We start from the raw sequence: 15824 nt of genomic DNA on the forward strand, positions 1-15824 counted from the left end.
GAGACTTCTTTACAAACCAAGGTCGGGACAGAAAGCCAATAAATCCCCTGGACCCGATGGCCTACATCCTAGGGTTTTGAAAGAGGTGGCCAAAGAGATAGTGGATGCATTGGTTGTCATTTTGCAAAATTCCAGATTCTAGAATGGTTCCTGTGGATTGGAAGGTACCAAATGTAACCCCACTATTTAAGAAAGACCGCCTATTTCCACCTCTGTAACATTGCCCATCTCGGCCCTTGCCTCAGCTCATCCGCTGCTGAAACCCTCATCCATGCCTTTGTTACCTCTAAACTTGACTATTCCAACGCACTCCTGGTTGGCCTCCCACATTCCACCCTACGTAAACTTGAGGTCATCCAAAACTCGGCTGCCCATGTCCTAACTCGCACCATTCCCGTTCGCCCATCTCCCCTGTGCTCGCTGACCTACATTGACTCCCAGTTAAGCAATGCCTCAATTTCAAAATTCTCATCCTTATTTTCCAATCCCTCCATGGCCTCGGCCCTCCCTATCTCTGTAACTCCTTCAGCCCCACAAACCCCGAGATATCTGCGCTCCTCTAATTCTGCCCTCTTGAACATCCCTGATTATAATCACTCAACCATTGGTGGCCGTGCCTTCTGTTGCCTCGGCCCTAAGCTCTGGAATCCCCTGCCTCACTACCTCTCTTTCCTCCTTTAAAATGCTCCTTAAAACCTACCTCTTTGACCAAGCTTTCGGTAACCTGCCAAAATTTATCCTTGTGTGGCTCGGTGTCAAATTTTCTGTCTTACAATACTCCTGTGTAGCGCCTTGGGATGCTTTACTACGTTAAAGGTGCTATATAAATACAAGTTGTTGTTGTTGAAAGGAGGGAGAGAGAAAACAGGGAACTACAGACCTGTTAGCCTGGCATCCGTAGTAGGGAAAATGCTAGAATCTATTATTAAGGACATGGTAACAGGGCACTTAGAAAATAATAATAAGATTGGGCAGAGTCAACACAGATTTATGAAAGGGAAATCATGTTTGACAAATCTGTTAAAGTTTTTTGAGGTTGTAACTAGCAGAATAGATAAGGGGGAACCAGTGGATGTGGTGTATTTAGATTTACAGAAGGCATTCGATAAGGTGTCGCACGAGGTTATTAAATAAAAGCACTACCGGCGCGAATTCATGAACTAATTTCTCTTATCTGGAAGGAGGAGAGCATGCCAGGCGATCTCAGAGATGCCGTAATTGTGACCATCTTCAAGAAAGGTGACAAGTCCAATTGCGGTAATTACAGAGGAGTTTCCCTGCTGTCTGCCACAGGGAAAGTCATCGCAAGAATCCTCCTCAATCGCCTTCTCCCAGTGGCCAAAGAGCTCCTCCCAGAGTCGCAATGTGGATTCCGCTCACTAAGGGGCACAATGGACATGATCTTCACCGCGCATCAACTACAAGAGAAATGCAGGGAACAGCACCAACCGCTCTACATGGCCGCCTTTGATCTTACAAAGGCCTTCGGCACTGTCAACCATGAGGGATTATGGAGTGTCCTCCTCAAATTCGGCTGCCCTCAAGTTTGTCACCATCCTCCGCCTGCTTCACGGCGACATGCAAGCCGTGATCCTGACCAATGGTTCCACCACAGACCCAATTCATGTACGGACCAGGGTCAAGCAAGGCTGCGTCATTGCACCAACGCTCTTCTCGATCTTCCTTGCTGCAATGCTTCACCTCACCCTCAGTAAGCTCCCCACTGGAGTGGAGCTAATTTACAGAACAGGAAACTGTTCAACCTCCGTCGCCTCCAGTCCAGATCCAAGGTTGTCCCATCCTCTGTCGTCAAATTACAGTATGCAGACGATGCTTGCGTCTGCGCTCACTCGGAGGTCAAACTCCAAACCATCGTCAACACCTTCACTGGAACATACGAGAGCATGGGCCTTACACTAAACATCCGTAAGACAAAGGTCCTCTACCAACCTGCCCCCGATTATCAAAATCCACGACAAGGCCTTGGACAACGTGGACCACTTTCCATACCTCGGGAGCCTATTGTCAACAAGGGCAGACATCGACGACGAAGTCCAACCCCGCCTTCAGTGTGCCAGTGCAGCCTTCGGTCGCCTGAGGAAGAGTGTTTGAAGACCAGGACCTCAAACCTGGCACTAAGCTCATGGTCTACAGAGCAGCAGTGATACCCGCCCTGCTGTATGCCTCAGAGACATGGACCATATACCGCAGGCACCTCCAAGCACTGGAGAGGTACCACCAACACTGCCTCCGCAAGATCCTGCAAATCCATTGGCAGGATAGGCACAGCAACGTCAGTGTTCTTGCTCAGGCCAACATCCCCAGCATCGAAGCTTTGACCACGCTCAATCAGCTCCGATGGACGGGTCACATCGTCCACATGCCTGATAAGAGATTCCCAAAACAAGCGCTCTACTCAGTGCTCCGGCACGGCAAGAGAGCCCCAGGTGGGCAGAGGAAACGCTTCAAGGACACCCTCAAAGCGTCCTTTAAAAAGTGTAACATCCCCACCGATGTAATGATATCAGCAAATAGAGATGGTATTTGCCTGTTTGATTATCATGTCTTACCAGCATGTTTGCATGTATTGATTGCTTGTGCCTGACCAGCAGAGGGCATGTGACCGAGACAAGCAAGGCAGTTTAGTTTAGTTTCAGTTTCGTTCTAGATGGATTACTAGCATCGTGTCTCCTGTAAATGCTGTTAACAAGAGTTGAACAGACTTTAGATTAAAAGACATTCTCTTTCATAAATGTCTCGTCATTGAACCCACAAAGAAATCAAAACAACCGACACCTGGGAATCCCTGGCCCAAGACCGCACAAAGTGGAGGAGAAGCATCTGGGAAGTTGCCAAACGCCTCGAGTCTCTTCTCCGGGAGCAAGCGGAAGCCAAGCGCAGGCAGCACAAGGAGCGCACGTCAACCCAAGCTCCCCACCCACCCGCCCCTTCAACCACCGTCTACCCCACCTGTGACAGAGACTGTAGGTCCCGCATGGACTCATCAGTCACCTGAGAACTCATTTTTAATGTGGAAGCAAGTCATCCTCGGTTCCGAGGGACTGCCTAAGAAACAGAATTAGGGCTTATGGGATTGGAGGTAATATACTAGCATGGATTGAGGATTGGTTAACGGAAAGAAAACAGACAGTTGGAAGAAATGGGTCATTTTCAGGTTGGCAGGCTGTAACTAGTGGGATATCACAAGGATCAGTGCTTGGGCCCCAGCTATTCACAATCTACATCAATGATTTGGATGATGGGACCAAATGTAATATTTCCAAGTTTGTTGACGACTCAAAATTAGTTGGGATTGTGAGTTGTGAGGAGGATGCAAAGAGGCTTCAAGGCGATTTAGACAAGTTGAGTGAGTGGGAAAATACATGGCAGATGCAGTATGACATGGATAAATGTGAAGTTATCCACTTTGGTAGGAAAAACAGAAAGGTAGAGTATTATTTAAATGGTGATAGATTGGGAAATGCTGATGTACAGAGGGACCTGGCTACAGAGGGAGGCTTCAAGGGGATATAGACAGGCTAAGTCTTTTTTGCACCTTCTCCAGTGTCTCTACTTTTTATAATATGGAGATCAAACCTGTTCACACTTCCAAGTGTGGTCAAACTAAGTTTCAATACAAGTTTAACATAACTTCCCTGCTGTTAAATTCTATCCCTTTAGAAATGAGCCCCAGTGCATTGTTTGCTTATTTTATGGCCTCATTAACCTGCATTGTTACTATTAGTGACTTGTGTATCTGGACCCCGAGATCACTTTGCTCCTCTACCCTATTTAGACTCTTACTTTCCAAGCAGTGTGTGGCCTCCTCATTCTTCCTACCAAAATACACCACCTCACACTTATCTATATTGATATTCATTTGTCAATTACACGCCCATTCTGCAAAGGTATTAATATATTCTTGTATTTTGTCACAGTGTTCCTCAGTATTAACTTTACCCTCCAACTTGGTGCCAACAACAAATTTTGAAATTGTTCTTCTGATTCCTGAGCACAAATCGTTTATGTAAACAGTGATCCCAGCCTGTGAAACAACACTTTCCACCTTTTGCCAGTCTGAGTAGCTACTCCTAACCCCTACTATCTGTTTTCTGTTTTGTAACCAGCTTGCTATCCATAACAGTATGTAAGATCTAGAAGATGACCAAGGTCAGGCCGTGTGGAGTGAAGGGCCAGGCAGCAGAATGGATGGAAAGATGGCTACAAAACAGAAATCAGAGGGTTGGAGTTAAGGGAAGTTGGGAGCCATCTTTCCATCGCATTTATGTGTGTTGCTGTATACTACAATAGGATGCAAGGAGGCTTCAAGGGGATATAGACAGGCTAAGTGAGTAGCAAAAATATGGCAAATGGAATGTAACACGGAGAAATGTGAAGTTATCCACTTTGGTAGGAAAAATAGGAAAACAGAGTATTTTTTAAATGGTAAGAGATTGGGAAATGTTGGTGTTCAGAGGGACCTTGGTGTCCTTGTACACGAATCACTGAAAGTTAACATGCAGGTACAGCAAGCAATTAGGAAAGCAAATGATATGTTGGCCTTTATTACAAGAGGATTTGAGTATAAGAGTAAAGATGTCTTACTGGGGCCCTGGCGAGACCACACCTGGAGTATTGTGCACTGTTTTGGTCTCCTTACCTAAGGAAGGATATACTTGCCATAGAGGGAGTGCAGCAAAGGTTCACCAGACTGGTTCCTGGGATGAGAGGGTTGTCCTATGAGGAGAGATTGAGTAGACTAGGCCTATATTCTCTAGAGTTTAGAAGAATGAGAGGTGATCGCATTGAAACATACAAAGTTCTTACAGGGCTTGACAGAGTAGATGCAGGGAGGATGTTTCCTCTGTCTGGGGAGTCTAGAACCAGGGGTCACAGTCTCAGAATAAGGGGTCGGCCATTTAGAAAGAAAAAGAAAGACTTGCATTTATATAGCGACTTTCATGACCACCAGACGTCTCAAAGAGCTTTACAGCCAATGAAGTACTTTTGGAGTGTGGGCACTGTTGTAATGTAGGAAATGTGGCAGACAATTTGCGCACAGCAAGCTCCCACAAACAGCAATGTGATCGTAACCAGATAATCTGTTTTTTGTGTTATGTTGATTGAGGGATAAATATTGGCCAGGACACCGGGGATAACTCCCCTGCTCGTCTTTGAAATAGTGCCATGAGATCTTTTACATCCACCCGAGAGAGCAGACGGGGCCTCGATTTAACATCTCATCTGAAAGATGGCACCTCTGACAGTGCCGCACTCTCTCAGCACTGCACTGGAGGGTCAGCCTAGATTGATGTGCTCAAGTCCCTGGAGTGGGACGTGAACCCACAACCTTGTGACTCGGAGACAAGCTGCCAACTGAGCCACAGCTGACTGAGATGAGAAGAAACTTCTTCACTCCGAGGGCGGTGAATCTTTGGAATTCTCCACCCCAGAGGGCTGTGGAGGCTCAGTCGTGGAGTATATTCAAGACAGAGATCGATAGATTTTTTAATATTAAGGGAATGAAGGGATATGGGGATAGTTCAGGAAAGTGGAGATGAGGTAGATCAGCCAGGATCTTAGTGAATGGCGGAGCAGGCTGGAAGGGCCAAATGGCCGACTCCTGCTTAGAAACATAGAAGATAGGAGCAGGAGTAGGCCATTCGGCCCCTCGAGCCTGCTCCGCCATTTAATGAGATCATGGCTGATCATCCAAGTTCAGTACCCTGTCCCTGCCTTCTCCCCATATCCCTTGATCCCTTTAGCCTCAAGAAATATATATAACTCCTTCTTGAATATATTTAATGAATTGACCTCAACTGCCCTGTGTGGCAGAGAATTCCACAGGTTCACCACTCTCTGGGTGAAGAAATTCCTCCACATCTCAGTCCTAAATGGCTTACCCCTTATCCTTAGACTGTGACCCCTGGTTCTGGACTCCCCCACCATTGGGAACATCCTTCCTGCATCTAGTCTGTCTAGTCCTGTTAGAATTTTGTAAGTTTCAATGAGATCCCCTCTCATTCTTCTAAACTCCAGCGAATATAAGCCTAATCGACCCAATCTCTCCTCATACGTCATTCTTGCCATCGCAGGTATCAGTCTGGTGAATCTTCGCTGCACTCCCTCCATGGGAAGAACATCCTTCCTCAGATAAGGCGACCAAAACTGCACACAATACTCAAGGTGTGGACTCACCAAGGCCCTGTACAACTGCAGCAAGACGTCCTTGCTCCTGTACTCAAACCCTCTCGCTACGAAGGCCAACATACCATTTACCTTCTTAACCGCCTGCTGCACCTGCATGCTTACCTTCAGCGACTGGTGCACAAGGACACCCAGGTCTCGTTGCACTTCCCCTTTTCCCAATCTATTGCCGTTCAGATAATAATCTGCCTTTCTGTTTTTGCCACCAAAGTGGATAACCTCACATTTATCCACATTATACTGCATCTGCCAAATATCTGCCCAATCACCCAACCTGTCCAAATCATACTGGAGTTTCTCGGCATCCTCCTCACAGCACACACGCCCACCCAGCTTTGTGTCGTCTGCAAACTTGGAGATATTACAGCTAGTTCCCTCGTCTAGATCATTAATATATATTGTGAATAGCTGGGGTCCTAGGACCGATCCCTGCAGTACCCCACTCGTCACTGCCTGCCACTCGGAAAAAGAGCCGTTTATTCCAACTCTTTGCTTCCTGTCTGCCAGCCAGTTCTCTATCCAAGTCAGTACCTTGCCCCCAATCCCACGTGCTTTAACTTTACACGCTAATCTCTTATACGGGACCTTATCGAAAGCCTTCTGAAAGTCCAAATGCACCACATCCACTGGTTCTCCCTTATCTATTCTACCAGTTACAGCCTCAAAAAATTCCAGTAGATTAGTCAAGCACGATTTACCTTTTGTAAATCCATGTTGACTTTGTCCGATCCTGTCACTGTTTTCCAAGTGCTCTGCTATTACATCTTTTATAATGGACTCTAGCATTTTCCCCACTACCGATGTCAGGCTTACCGGTCTATAATTCCCCGTTTTCTCTCTACCACCTTTTTTGAATAGTGGGGTTACATTAGCTACCCTCCAATCCATGGGAACTGTTCCAGAATCTATAGAATTTTGGAAGATGACCAGCAATGCATCTACTATTTCTAGGGCCACTTCCTTAAGTACCCTAGGATGTAGATTATCAGGCCCTGGGGATTTATCGGCCTTCAATCCCGTCAATTTCCCTGACGTCATTTCCTTAAAAAGACTGATTTCATTCAGTTCCTCCCACTCATTAGACCCTATGTTCCCCGACATCTCTGGGAGGTTATTTGTGTCCTCCTTTGTGAAGACAGAACCAAAGTATGTATTTAATTGGTCTGCCATTTCTTTGTTCCCCATTATTAATTCCCCTGATTCTGACTGCAAGGGACCTATGCTTGACTTCACCAATCTTTTTCTCTTCACATATCTATGGAAGCTTTTACAGTCAGTTTTTATGTTCCCTGCAGGCTTACTCTCATACCCTATTTCCCCCCTCTTAATTAATCCCTTTGTCCTCCTTTGCTGAATCCTAAACTGCTCCCAATCCTCAGGTTTGCTGCATTTTCTGGCCAATTTATATGTCCTCTCCTTGGATCTTATGCTATCCCTAATTTCCCTTGTTATCCACGGTTGAGTCGCCTTTTTTGTTTTATGCCAAACAGGGATGAACAAATTCTGTAGTTCATCCATGCGATCTTTAAATGTTTGCCATTGCTTATCCACCATCAACCCTTTAAGTAACATTCCCCAATCCATCCTACCCAACTCGCGCCTCATACCATCATAGTTTCCTTTATTTAAATTCAGGACCCTAGTCTCTGAGTCAAATACTTCACTCTCCAGCTTAATGAAGAATTCTATCATATTATGATTGCTCCGCCCCAAGGGGCCTCGCACAAGATTGCTAATTAATCCTTTCTAATTACATAATACCTAGTCTAAGATAGCCTGATCTCTAGTTCGTTCCTCGTCATATTGGTCCAGGAAACCATCCCGTATACACTCCAGGAATTCCTCTTCCACAGTATTGTTACTAATTTGGTTAGCCCAATCTATATGTAGATTAAAGTCACCCATGATAACTGCTGTGCCCTTATTGCACGCGTCTCTAATATCCCATTTAATGCCATCCCCAACCTCAGCATTACTATTTGGGGGTCTGTATACAACTCCCACTAACGTTTTCTGTCCCCTTGGTATTTCTCAGCTCTACCCATACAGATTCCACATCATCAGAGCTAATATCCTTCCTTACTATTGTGTTAATCTCCTCTTTAACCAGCAATGCTACCCAACCTCCTTTTCCTTTTTGCCTGCCTTTTCTGAATATTGAATACCCCTGGATGTTGAGTTCCCAGCCTTGGTCACCTTGGAGCCATGTTTCCGTAATCCCAATCATATCATATCCGTTTACCTCTATTTGCACAGCTTATACATCCACCTTTATTAAGAATGCTCCTCGCATTAAGACACAAAGCCTTCAGGATTGTTTTTTTTAACACTCAGACCTTTTAGAATTATTATTTACTGTAGCCATATTTGATTTAAACCCTTGATTCCTCTGAGTGCCACTTTTGCTTTTCTCCTTCCTGTCTTTTGCTTCTATCCTTGTTTCCCTTTCTGCTGTCTCCCTGCTCAGGTTCCCAACCCCCTGCCATTTTAGTTTAAACCCTCCCCAACAGCACTAGCAAACACTCCCCCTAGGACATCAGTCCCGGTCCTGCCCAGGTGCAAACCATCCAGTTGGTACTGGTCCCACCTCCCCCAGAACCAGTTCCAATGTCCCAGGAATTTGAATCCCTCCCCCTTGCACCATTCCTCTAGCCACGTATTCATCTGAAATATCCTTCTATTTCTACTCTGACTAGCACGTGGCACTGGTAGCAATCCTGAGATTACTACCTTTGTGGTCCTATTTTTTAATTTACCTCCTAACTCCGTATATTCAGCTTTTACGATCTCATCCCGGTTTTTACCTATATCGTTGGTACCTATATGCACCACAACAACTGGCTGTTCACCCTCCCCCTCCAGAATGCTCTGCAGCCACTCCGAGACATCCTTGACCCTTGCACCAGGGAGGCAACATACCATCCTGGAGTCTTGTTTGCAGCCGCAGAAATGCCTATCTATTCCCCTTACAATAGAATCCCCTATCACTATAGCTCTCCCGCTCTTTTTCCTCCCGTCCTGTGCAGCAGAACCACCCACGGTGCCAGGAAGTTGGCTGCTGCTGCCTTCCCCCGATAAGCCATCTCCCTCAACAATATCCAAATTGGTATATCTGTTTGGAAGGGGGATGGCCACAGGGGACCCCTGCACTACCTGATTCGGCCTCAACTGGAGTATTTTGCCCAATTCTGGGCATTGCACTTTATGAAGGATGTGAAGGCCTTAGAGAGGGTGCAGAAATGGTTCCAGGGATGAGGGACTTCAGTTATGTGGATAGACTGGAGAAACCTTAGAGCAGAGAAGGTTGAGATGAGATTTGATAGAGATGTTCAAAATCATGAGGGTTCTGGACAGAGTAGATAGAAGGAAACTGTTCCCATTGGCGGAAGGTTCGAGAACCAGAGGACACAGATTTAAGGTGATTGGCAGAAGAACCAAAGGCGACATGAGGAAAAACTTTTTTATGCAGCGAGTGGTTAGGATCTGGAATGCACTGCCTGAAAGGGTGGTGGAGGCAGATTGAATCACGGCTTTCAAAAGGGAATTGGATAAGTACCTGAAGTAAAGAAATGTGCAGGGTTACGGGGAAAGGGCGGGGAGTGGGACCAGCTGAAGTGGTCTTGCAGAGTGCCGGCACAGGCTCGACGGGCCGAATGGCCTCCTTTTGTGCTGTAACCATTCTATGATTCTATAAAATATTAGAAAGTTTGTGCCACAGAAGCACGGGGTTTATCTGCTTTTATTGATGAATTTAAAAAGTCTCTATTAAAACCTGAGCCAGTGTGTTGTGAGACAAAGAGCCTTGTGTCCAATAAGGGGAATAAAGGCCCACAGCCTCCCCTGGAACCGGGCCCTGAACAAGGGACTGGAGAAACTCGCTGCCCTGCGGATGAGACAATCAGCCGGCGCTAGTCCTGCCCCTCGGGCTCCCCGATTGGTTGGAGTACCCGCTGCCGGCTCGCTCCTCCAGCCCCGCCCCGCTCGCTCCCTATTGGTCGGAAACTCCTGTCAATCAGGCAGTGGGCACGGGTCACATGTCCCCGAGCCGATCACGTGACAGTCCAACTGACGCTGCTTGGTCCGGGGCCTCGCGGACTCTCAGGTTTTTCTATTTCTCTTTTTTCTCTCCCGATCCACCCCTCCCCCCCACCCCGCGCCATTCTCCACCCAATCGGAGCGGAGAAAACTCACTTTCCATCACCGATCGCGACTCTGTAACCGACACCAAGGCCTTTCCCGGAATGCCCCGTGCCGACTCCATCCGACAGGAGCTGATTGCGCAGGCGCAGCTCCGAGTGGGGGAGGGGTTTGGTGTCCTCTGGGCATGCGCAGTTATTACACTTGGCGACCGGGAGGGGTCGCTGTGCCGGACTCTGCCCAAACCGCCGACCCGCCTACGCATGCGTGGACTCTCGGCTGTCAATCAACCGTCAGCCAGCAGAGGTCGCTGGTAAGACCAGTGAAGAAAGAAAGACTTGCATTTATATAGCGCCTTTCACCACCACTGGACGTCCCAAAGCGCTTGACAGCCAATAAAGTACTGTTTGAAGTGTCGTCACTGTTGTAATGTAGGAAACGCAGCAGCCAATTAGCACACAGCAAGCTCCCCAAACAGCAATCTGATAATCTATCATTTTGTTATGTTAATTGAGGGATAACTATAGAAACATAGAAGATAGGAGCAGGAGTAGGCCATTCAGCCCCTCGAGCCTGCTCCGCCGTTCAATGAGATCATGGCTGATCATCCAATCTCAGTACCCTGTCCCTGCCTTCTCCCCATATCCCTTGATCCCTTTAGCCTTAAGAAATATATCTAACTCCTTCTTGAATATATTTAATGATTTGGCCTCCACCGCCTTCTGTGGTAGAGAATTCCACAGGTTCACCACTCTCTGGGTGAAGAAATTCCTCCTCATCTCTGTCCTAAATGGCTTACCCCTTATCCTTAGACTGTAACCCCTGGTTCTGGACTCCCCGACCATCGGGAACATCCTTCCTGCATCTAGTCTGTCTAGTCCTGTTAGAATTTTATAAGTTTCAATGAGATCCCCTCTCATTCTTTTAAACTCCAGCGAGAATAAGCCCAGTTGACCCAATCTCTCCTCATACATCATTCCTGCCATCCCAGGTACCAGTCTGGTGAATCTTCGCTGCACTCCCTCCATGGCAAGAACATCCTTCCTCAGATAAGGTGACCAAAACTGCACACAATACTCAAGGTGTGAACTCACCAAGGCCCTGTACAACTGCAGCAAGACATCCTTGTTCCTGTCCTCGAACCCTCTCGCTACAAAGGCCAACATACCATTTGCCTTCTTAACCGCCTGCTGCACCTGCATGCTTACCTTCAGCAACTGGTGCACAAGGACATCCAGGTCTCGCTGCACTTCCCCTTCTCCCAATCTATTGCCGTTCAGATAATAATCTGCCTTCCTGTTTTTTGCCACCAAACTGGATAACTTCGCATTTATCCACATTATACTGCATCTGCCATGCATCTGCCCAATCACCCAACCTGTCCAAATCATACTGGAGTTTCTCGGCATCCTCCTCACAGCATACACGCCCACCCAGCTTTGTGCCGTCTGCAAACTTGGAGATATTACATCTAGTTCCCTTGTCTAGATCATTAATATATATTGTGAATATCTGGGGTCCTAGGACCGATCCCACTAGTCACTGCCTGCCACTCGGAAAAAGAGCCATTTATTCCAACTCTTTGCTTCCTGTCTGCCAACCAGTTCTCTATCCAAGTCAATACTTTGCCCACAATCCCATGTGCCTTAACTTTACACGTTAATCTCTTATGCGGGACCTTATCGAAAGCCTTCTGAAAGTCCAAATACACCACATCCACTGGTTCTCCCTTATCTATTCTACCAGTTACATCCTCAAAACATTCCAGTAGATTAGTCAAGCACGATTTACCTTTTGTAAATCAATATCGACTTTGTCCGATCCTGTCACTGTTTTCCAAGTGCTCTGCTATTACATCTTTTACAATGGACTCTAGCATTTTCCCCACTACCGATGTCAGGCTTACCGGTCTGTAATTCCCCGTTTTCTCTCTACCACCTGACAGTCCCGCCATCCCAGGAATCGATCTCGTTGAACCTTTGTTGCACTCCCTCTATGGCAAGTATATCCTTCCTTAGGTAAGGAGACCAAAATTGTACACAATACTCCAGGTGTGGTCTCACCAAGGCCCTATATAATTGGAGTAAGACTTCTTTACTCCTGTACTCAAATCCTCTTGTAATGTCAATCAACCATCAGCTAGAAGAGGTCGCTGGTGAGACCAGTGAAGAAAGACTTGCATTTATATAGCGCCTTTCACCACCACCGGACATCCCAAAGTGTTTTACAGCCAATGAAGTACTTTTGAAGTGTAGTCACTGTTGTAATGTAGGAAACGCAGCAGTCAATTAGCGCACAGCAAGCTCCCACAAACAGCAATGTGATAATGACCAGATAATCTATCTTTTTATGTTGATTGAGAGATAAACATTGGCTAGGAGACTGGGGATAACTGCCCTGCTCTTTCACACATTACAACAGTGACTACTTCATTGTAGTACTTCATTGGCTGTAAAGCACTTCAAGACATCTGGTGGTCATGAAAGCACTATATAAATGCAAGTCTTTCTTTCTCGAAATAGTGCCATGGGATCTTTTACATCGACCTGAGAGAGCAGACAGGGCCTCAGTTTAACGTCTCATCCAAAAGATGGCACCTCCGACAGTGCAGCACTCCCTCAGCACTGCACTGGAGTGTCAGCCTAGATTTTTGTGCTCAAGTCTCTGGAGTGGGACTTGAACCCACAACTTTCTGACTCAGAGGCGAGAGTGCTACCAACTGAGCCACTGGCTGACACTAAAGAACAAGCAGTTCTGACGACAGGTCATCGACCTGAAACGTTAACTCTGTTTCTCTCTCCACAGATGCTGCCTGACCTGCTGAGTATTTCCAGCATTTTCTGTTTTTAGTACAGAAATGAGGGAGTGATTGCTGAGAGGAAGAATGTTGGGTCGTCCTGCGCATGCGCACCTCCCTGGCGGCTGAGGTGAAACACCGACTCGCCCCCACCTGAGCCGCGCTCGCGTACCAGATGTTGCGGTTCCGCATGCGCGCCCGATGTTCCAACCGCGGGGTTTTGTGCGCTGAGCATGCGCGTTGCAGACCGATCGGGACGGACGATTGAGCAGCAGGAGGGAGAGCGCGGGGCCCATGAGCACATGCGCGGGACTCAGTCAATAGAGCGCTTTCTGGAGCGCGGGGGCTTGTGGGTATTACAGCCGCCATTACTGCTGATCCTTTCAACCAACCTGTGCAGCAACTGGAGCCTTAAAATCAGCTTCACTGTCCCTAGGGTTGGAAAGAGGAAAATTAAACAACAGTTTGCCTCTGATCCTTTTCTGATCTCAATTTACAGGGTTATAGAAGTGGAGCAGTTACAGGCGGGAAGCTCAGACCAAGCATCACGTCAAGATCTGACAGAGTCGCTCGATTCATCCAGACCTGAATATCATTGGCCTTTGCACATGGAAGGAGAAAGCAGCGATCGCAGCGATGACAAACCGCACACATGTTCGGTGTGTGGACGCGGATTCAGCCGATCGCCTGACCTGACGAGACACATGCACCGTCACACCAGGGAGAAACCGGGTAAAGGTGGGGACGGCGGGAAGGGATTCAGTTCCCCGTCTGCATTGGAAGTTCAACGGCGCTGTCACACCAGGGACAGTTCGTTCACCTGCTCCGTGTGTGGAAAGGGATTTGTTTGTTCATCCCACCTGCAAACACATCAGCGAGTTCACACTGGGGAGAGACCATTTAACTGTCCTGACTGTGGGAAGAATTTTAAAAGCCCTGGGGCTCTGGTGCAACACCAGCTTGTTCACACTGATGAGAGACCCTTTAAATGTTCTGACTGTGGGAAGAGCTTTAAAAGCTCTGGGGCACTGAAGACACACCAGCACCTACACACTGGGGAGAGACCATTCACCTGCTCCGAATGTGGGAAGCGATTCACTGAATCATCCACCCTGCAGACACACCAGCTTGTTCACACTGACAAGAGACCCTTTAAATGTTCTGAGTGTGGGAAGAGTTTTAAAAGCCGCCAGATGCTCACGCTACACCAGCGAGTTCACACTGGGGAGAGGCCGTTCACCTGCTCCGAATGTGGGAAAGGATTCACTCAGTCGTCCCACCTGCTGGTACATCAGTGAGTTCACACTGACGAGAGACCATTCACCTGCTCTGAATGTGGGAAGGGATTCACTGAGTCATCCCAACTGCTGTCACACCAGCTTGTTCACACTGACGAGAGACCCTTTACATGTTCTGACTGTGGGAAGAGCTTTAAAAGCTCCGGGGAGCTTAAGTGACACCTACACACTGGGGAGAGGCCGTTCACCTGCTCCGAGTGTGGGAAGGGATTCGCTCGGTCATCCACCCTGCTGGTACACCAGCGAGTTCACACTGACAAGAGACCCTTTAAATGTTTTGACTGTGGGAAGAGATTTAAAAGCGCCGGGAAGCTGAAGAGACACCAGCGAGTTCACACTGGGGAGAGACCGTTCACCTGCTCCGTGTGTGAGAAGGGATTCACTCAGTCATCCACCCTCCTGGAACACCAGCTTGTTCACACTGACGAGAGACCGTTTAAATGTTCTGACTGTGGGAAGAGCTTTAAAAGCTCTAAGAACCTTAAGAGACACCAGTGTCTTCACACTGATCATCGAATCTAACAGCACAGAAGGAGGTGATTCAGCCCATCGTGTCTGTGCCGGCTCTTTGAAAGAGCTGTCCAATTTAGTCCCAAACCCCAGCTTTATCCCCAGAACTCTGCAAACTAGTCCTCTTCAAGTACATGTCCAATTACCGTTTGAAAGTTCCTGTGGAACCTGATTCCAGCATCCTTTCAGATGGTGCGTTCCAGATCTTAACAACCCTCTGTGTGAAAACAATTCTCCTCATTTCCCCTATAGTTCTTTTAGCAACTATTTTAAATCTGTGACCTTTGGTTACCGACCCACTTGCCAGAGTGAACAGTTTCTCCCTACTTGCTCGATCAAAACCCCTCATCATTTTGAATACCTCTATTAGGTCTCCTCCTAACCTTCTCTGCTCTAAGGGGAACAATCCCAGCTTCTCCAATCTCTCCACATAACTGAAGTCCCTCATCCCTGGTACCATCCTGGTCAACCTCCTCTGTACCCTCTCTAAGGCCTTGACATCCTTCCTAAAGTGTGGTGCCCAGAACTGTACACAAGACTCCAGCTGAGGCCAAAACCCTGCAGCTGTACAAAACCCTGGTTAGACCACACCTGGAGTACTGTGAGCAGTTCTGGGCCCCACACCTTAGGAAGGATATATTGGCCTTGGAGGGAGTGCAGCGTAGGTTTACCAGAATGATACCCGGACTCCAAGGGTTAAGTTACGAGGCGGGATTACACAAATTAGGGTTGTATTCCCTAGAATTTAGAAGGTTAAGGTGTGATCTGATCGAAGTTTTCAGGATATTAAGGGGAACAGATCGGGTAGATAGAGAGAAACTATTTCCGCTGGTTGGGGATTCTAGGACTGGGGACATAGTCTAAAAATTAGAGCC

At 47.3% G+C, this 15824-nt stretch overlaps 1 protein-coding gene and 1 pseudogene across 1 annotated transcript; both read left to right on the forward strand.

Moving 5' to 3' along the window:
* Nucleotides 1-15227, forward strand: part of LOC147118760 (uncharacterized) — a 28029-nt pseudogene extending 12802 nt beyond the window's left edge.
* On the forward strand, nt 13595-14685 carry LOC147118761 (uncharacterized). Its single transcript, XM_085984587.1, has one exon. The coding sequence runs from the start codon at nt 13750-13752 to the stop codon at nt 14437-14439; it is 690 nt and encodes a 229-aa protein (XP_085840713.1). The 5' UTR covers nt 13595-13749; the 3' UTR covers nt 14440-14685.
* Nucleotides 15228-15824: the final 597 nt, after the last annotated feature.

This window comes from Somniosus microcephalus, chromosome 4 (genome assembly GCF_052327205.1).
Source record: "Somniosus microcephalus isolate GS21.2 chromosome 4, FLI_Smic_1.0, whole genome shotgun sequence".
In the NCBI taxonomy this organism is placed as follows: domain Eukaryota; kingdom Metazoa; phylum Chordata; class Chondrichthyes; order Squaliformes; family Somniosidae; genus Somniosus; species Somniosus microcephalus.

Excerpts from the sequence above, each read along its gene's own strand:
- LOC147118761 (XM_085984587.1), top strand. The coding sequence starts at position 13,750 with ATGGAAGGAGAAAGCAGCGATCGCAGCGATGACAAACCGCACACATGT.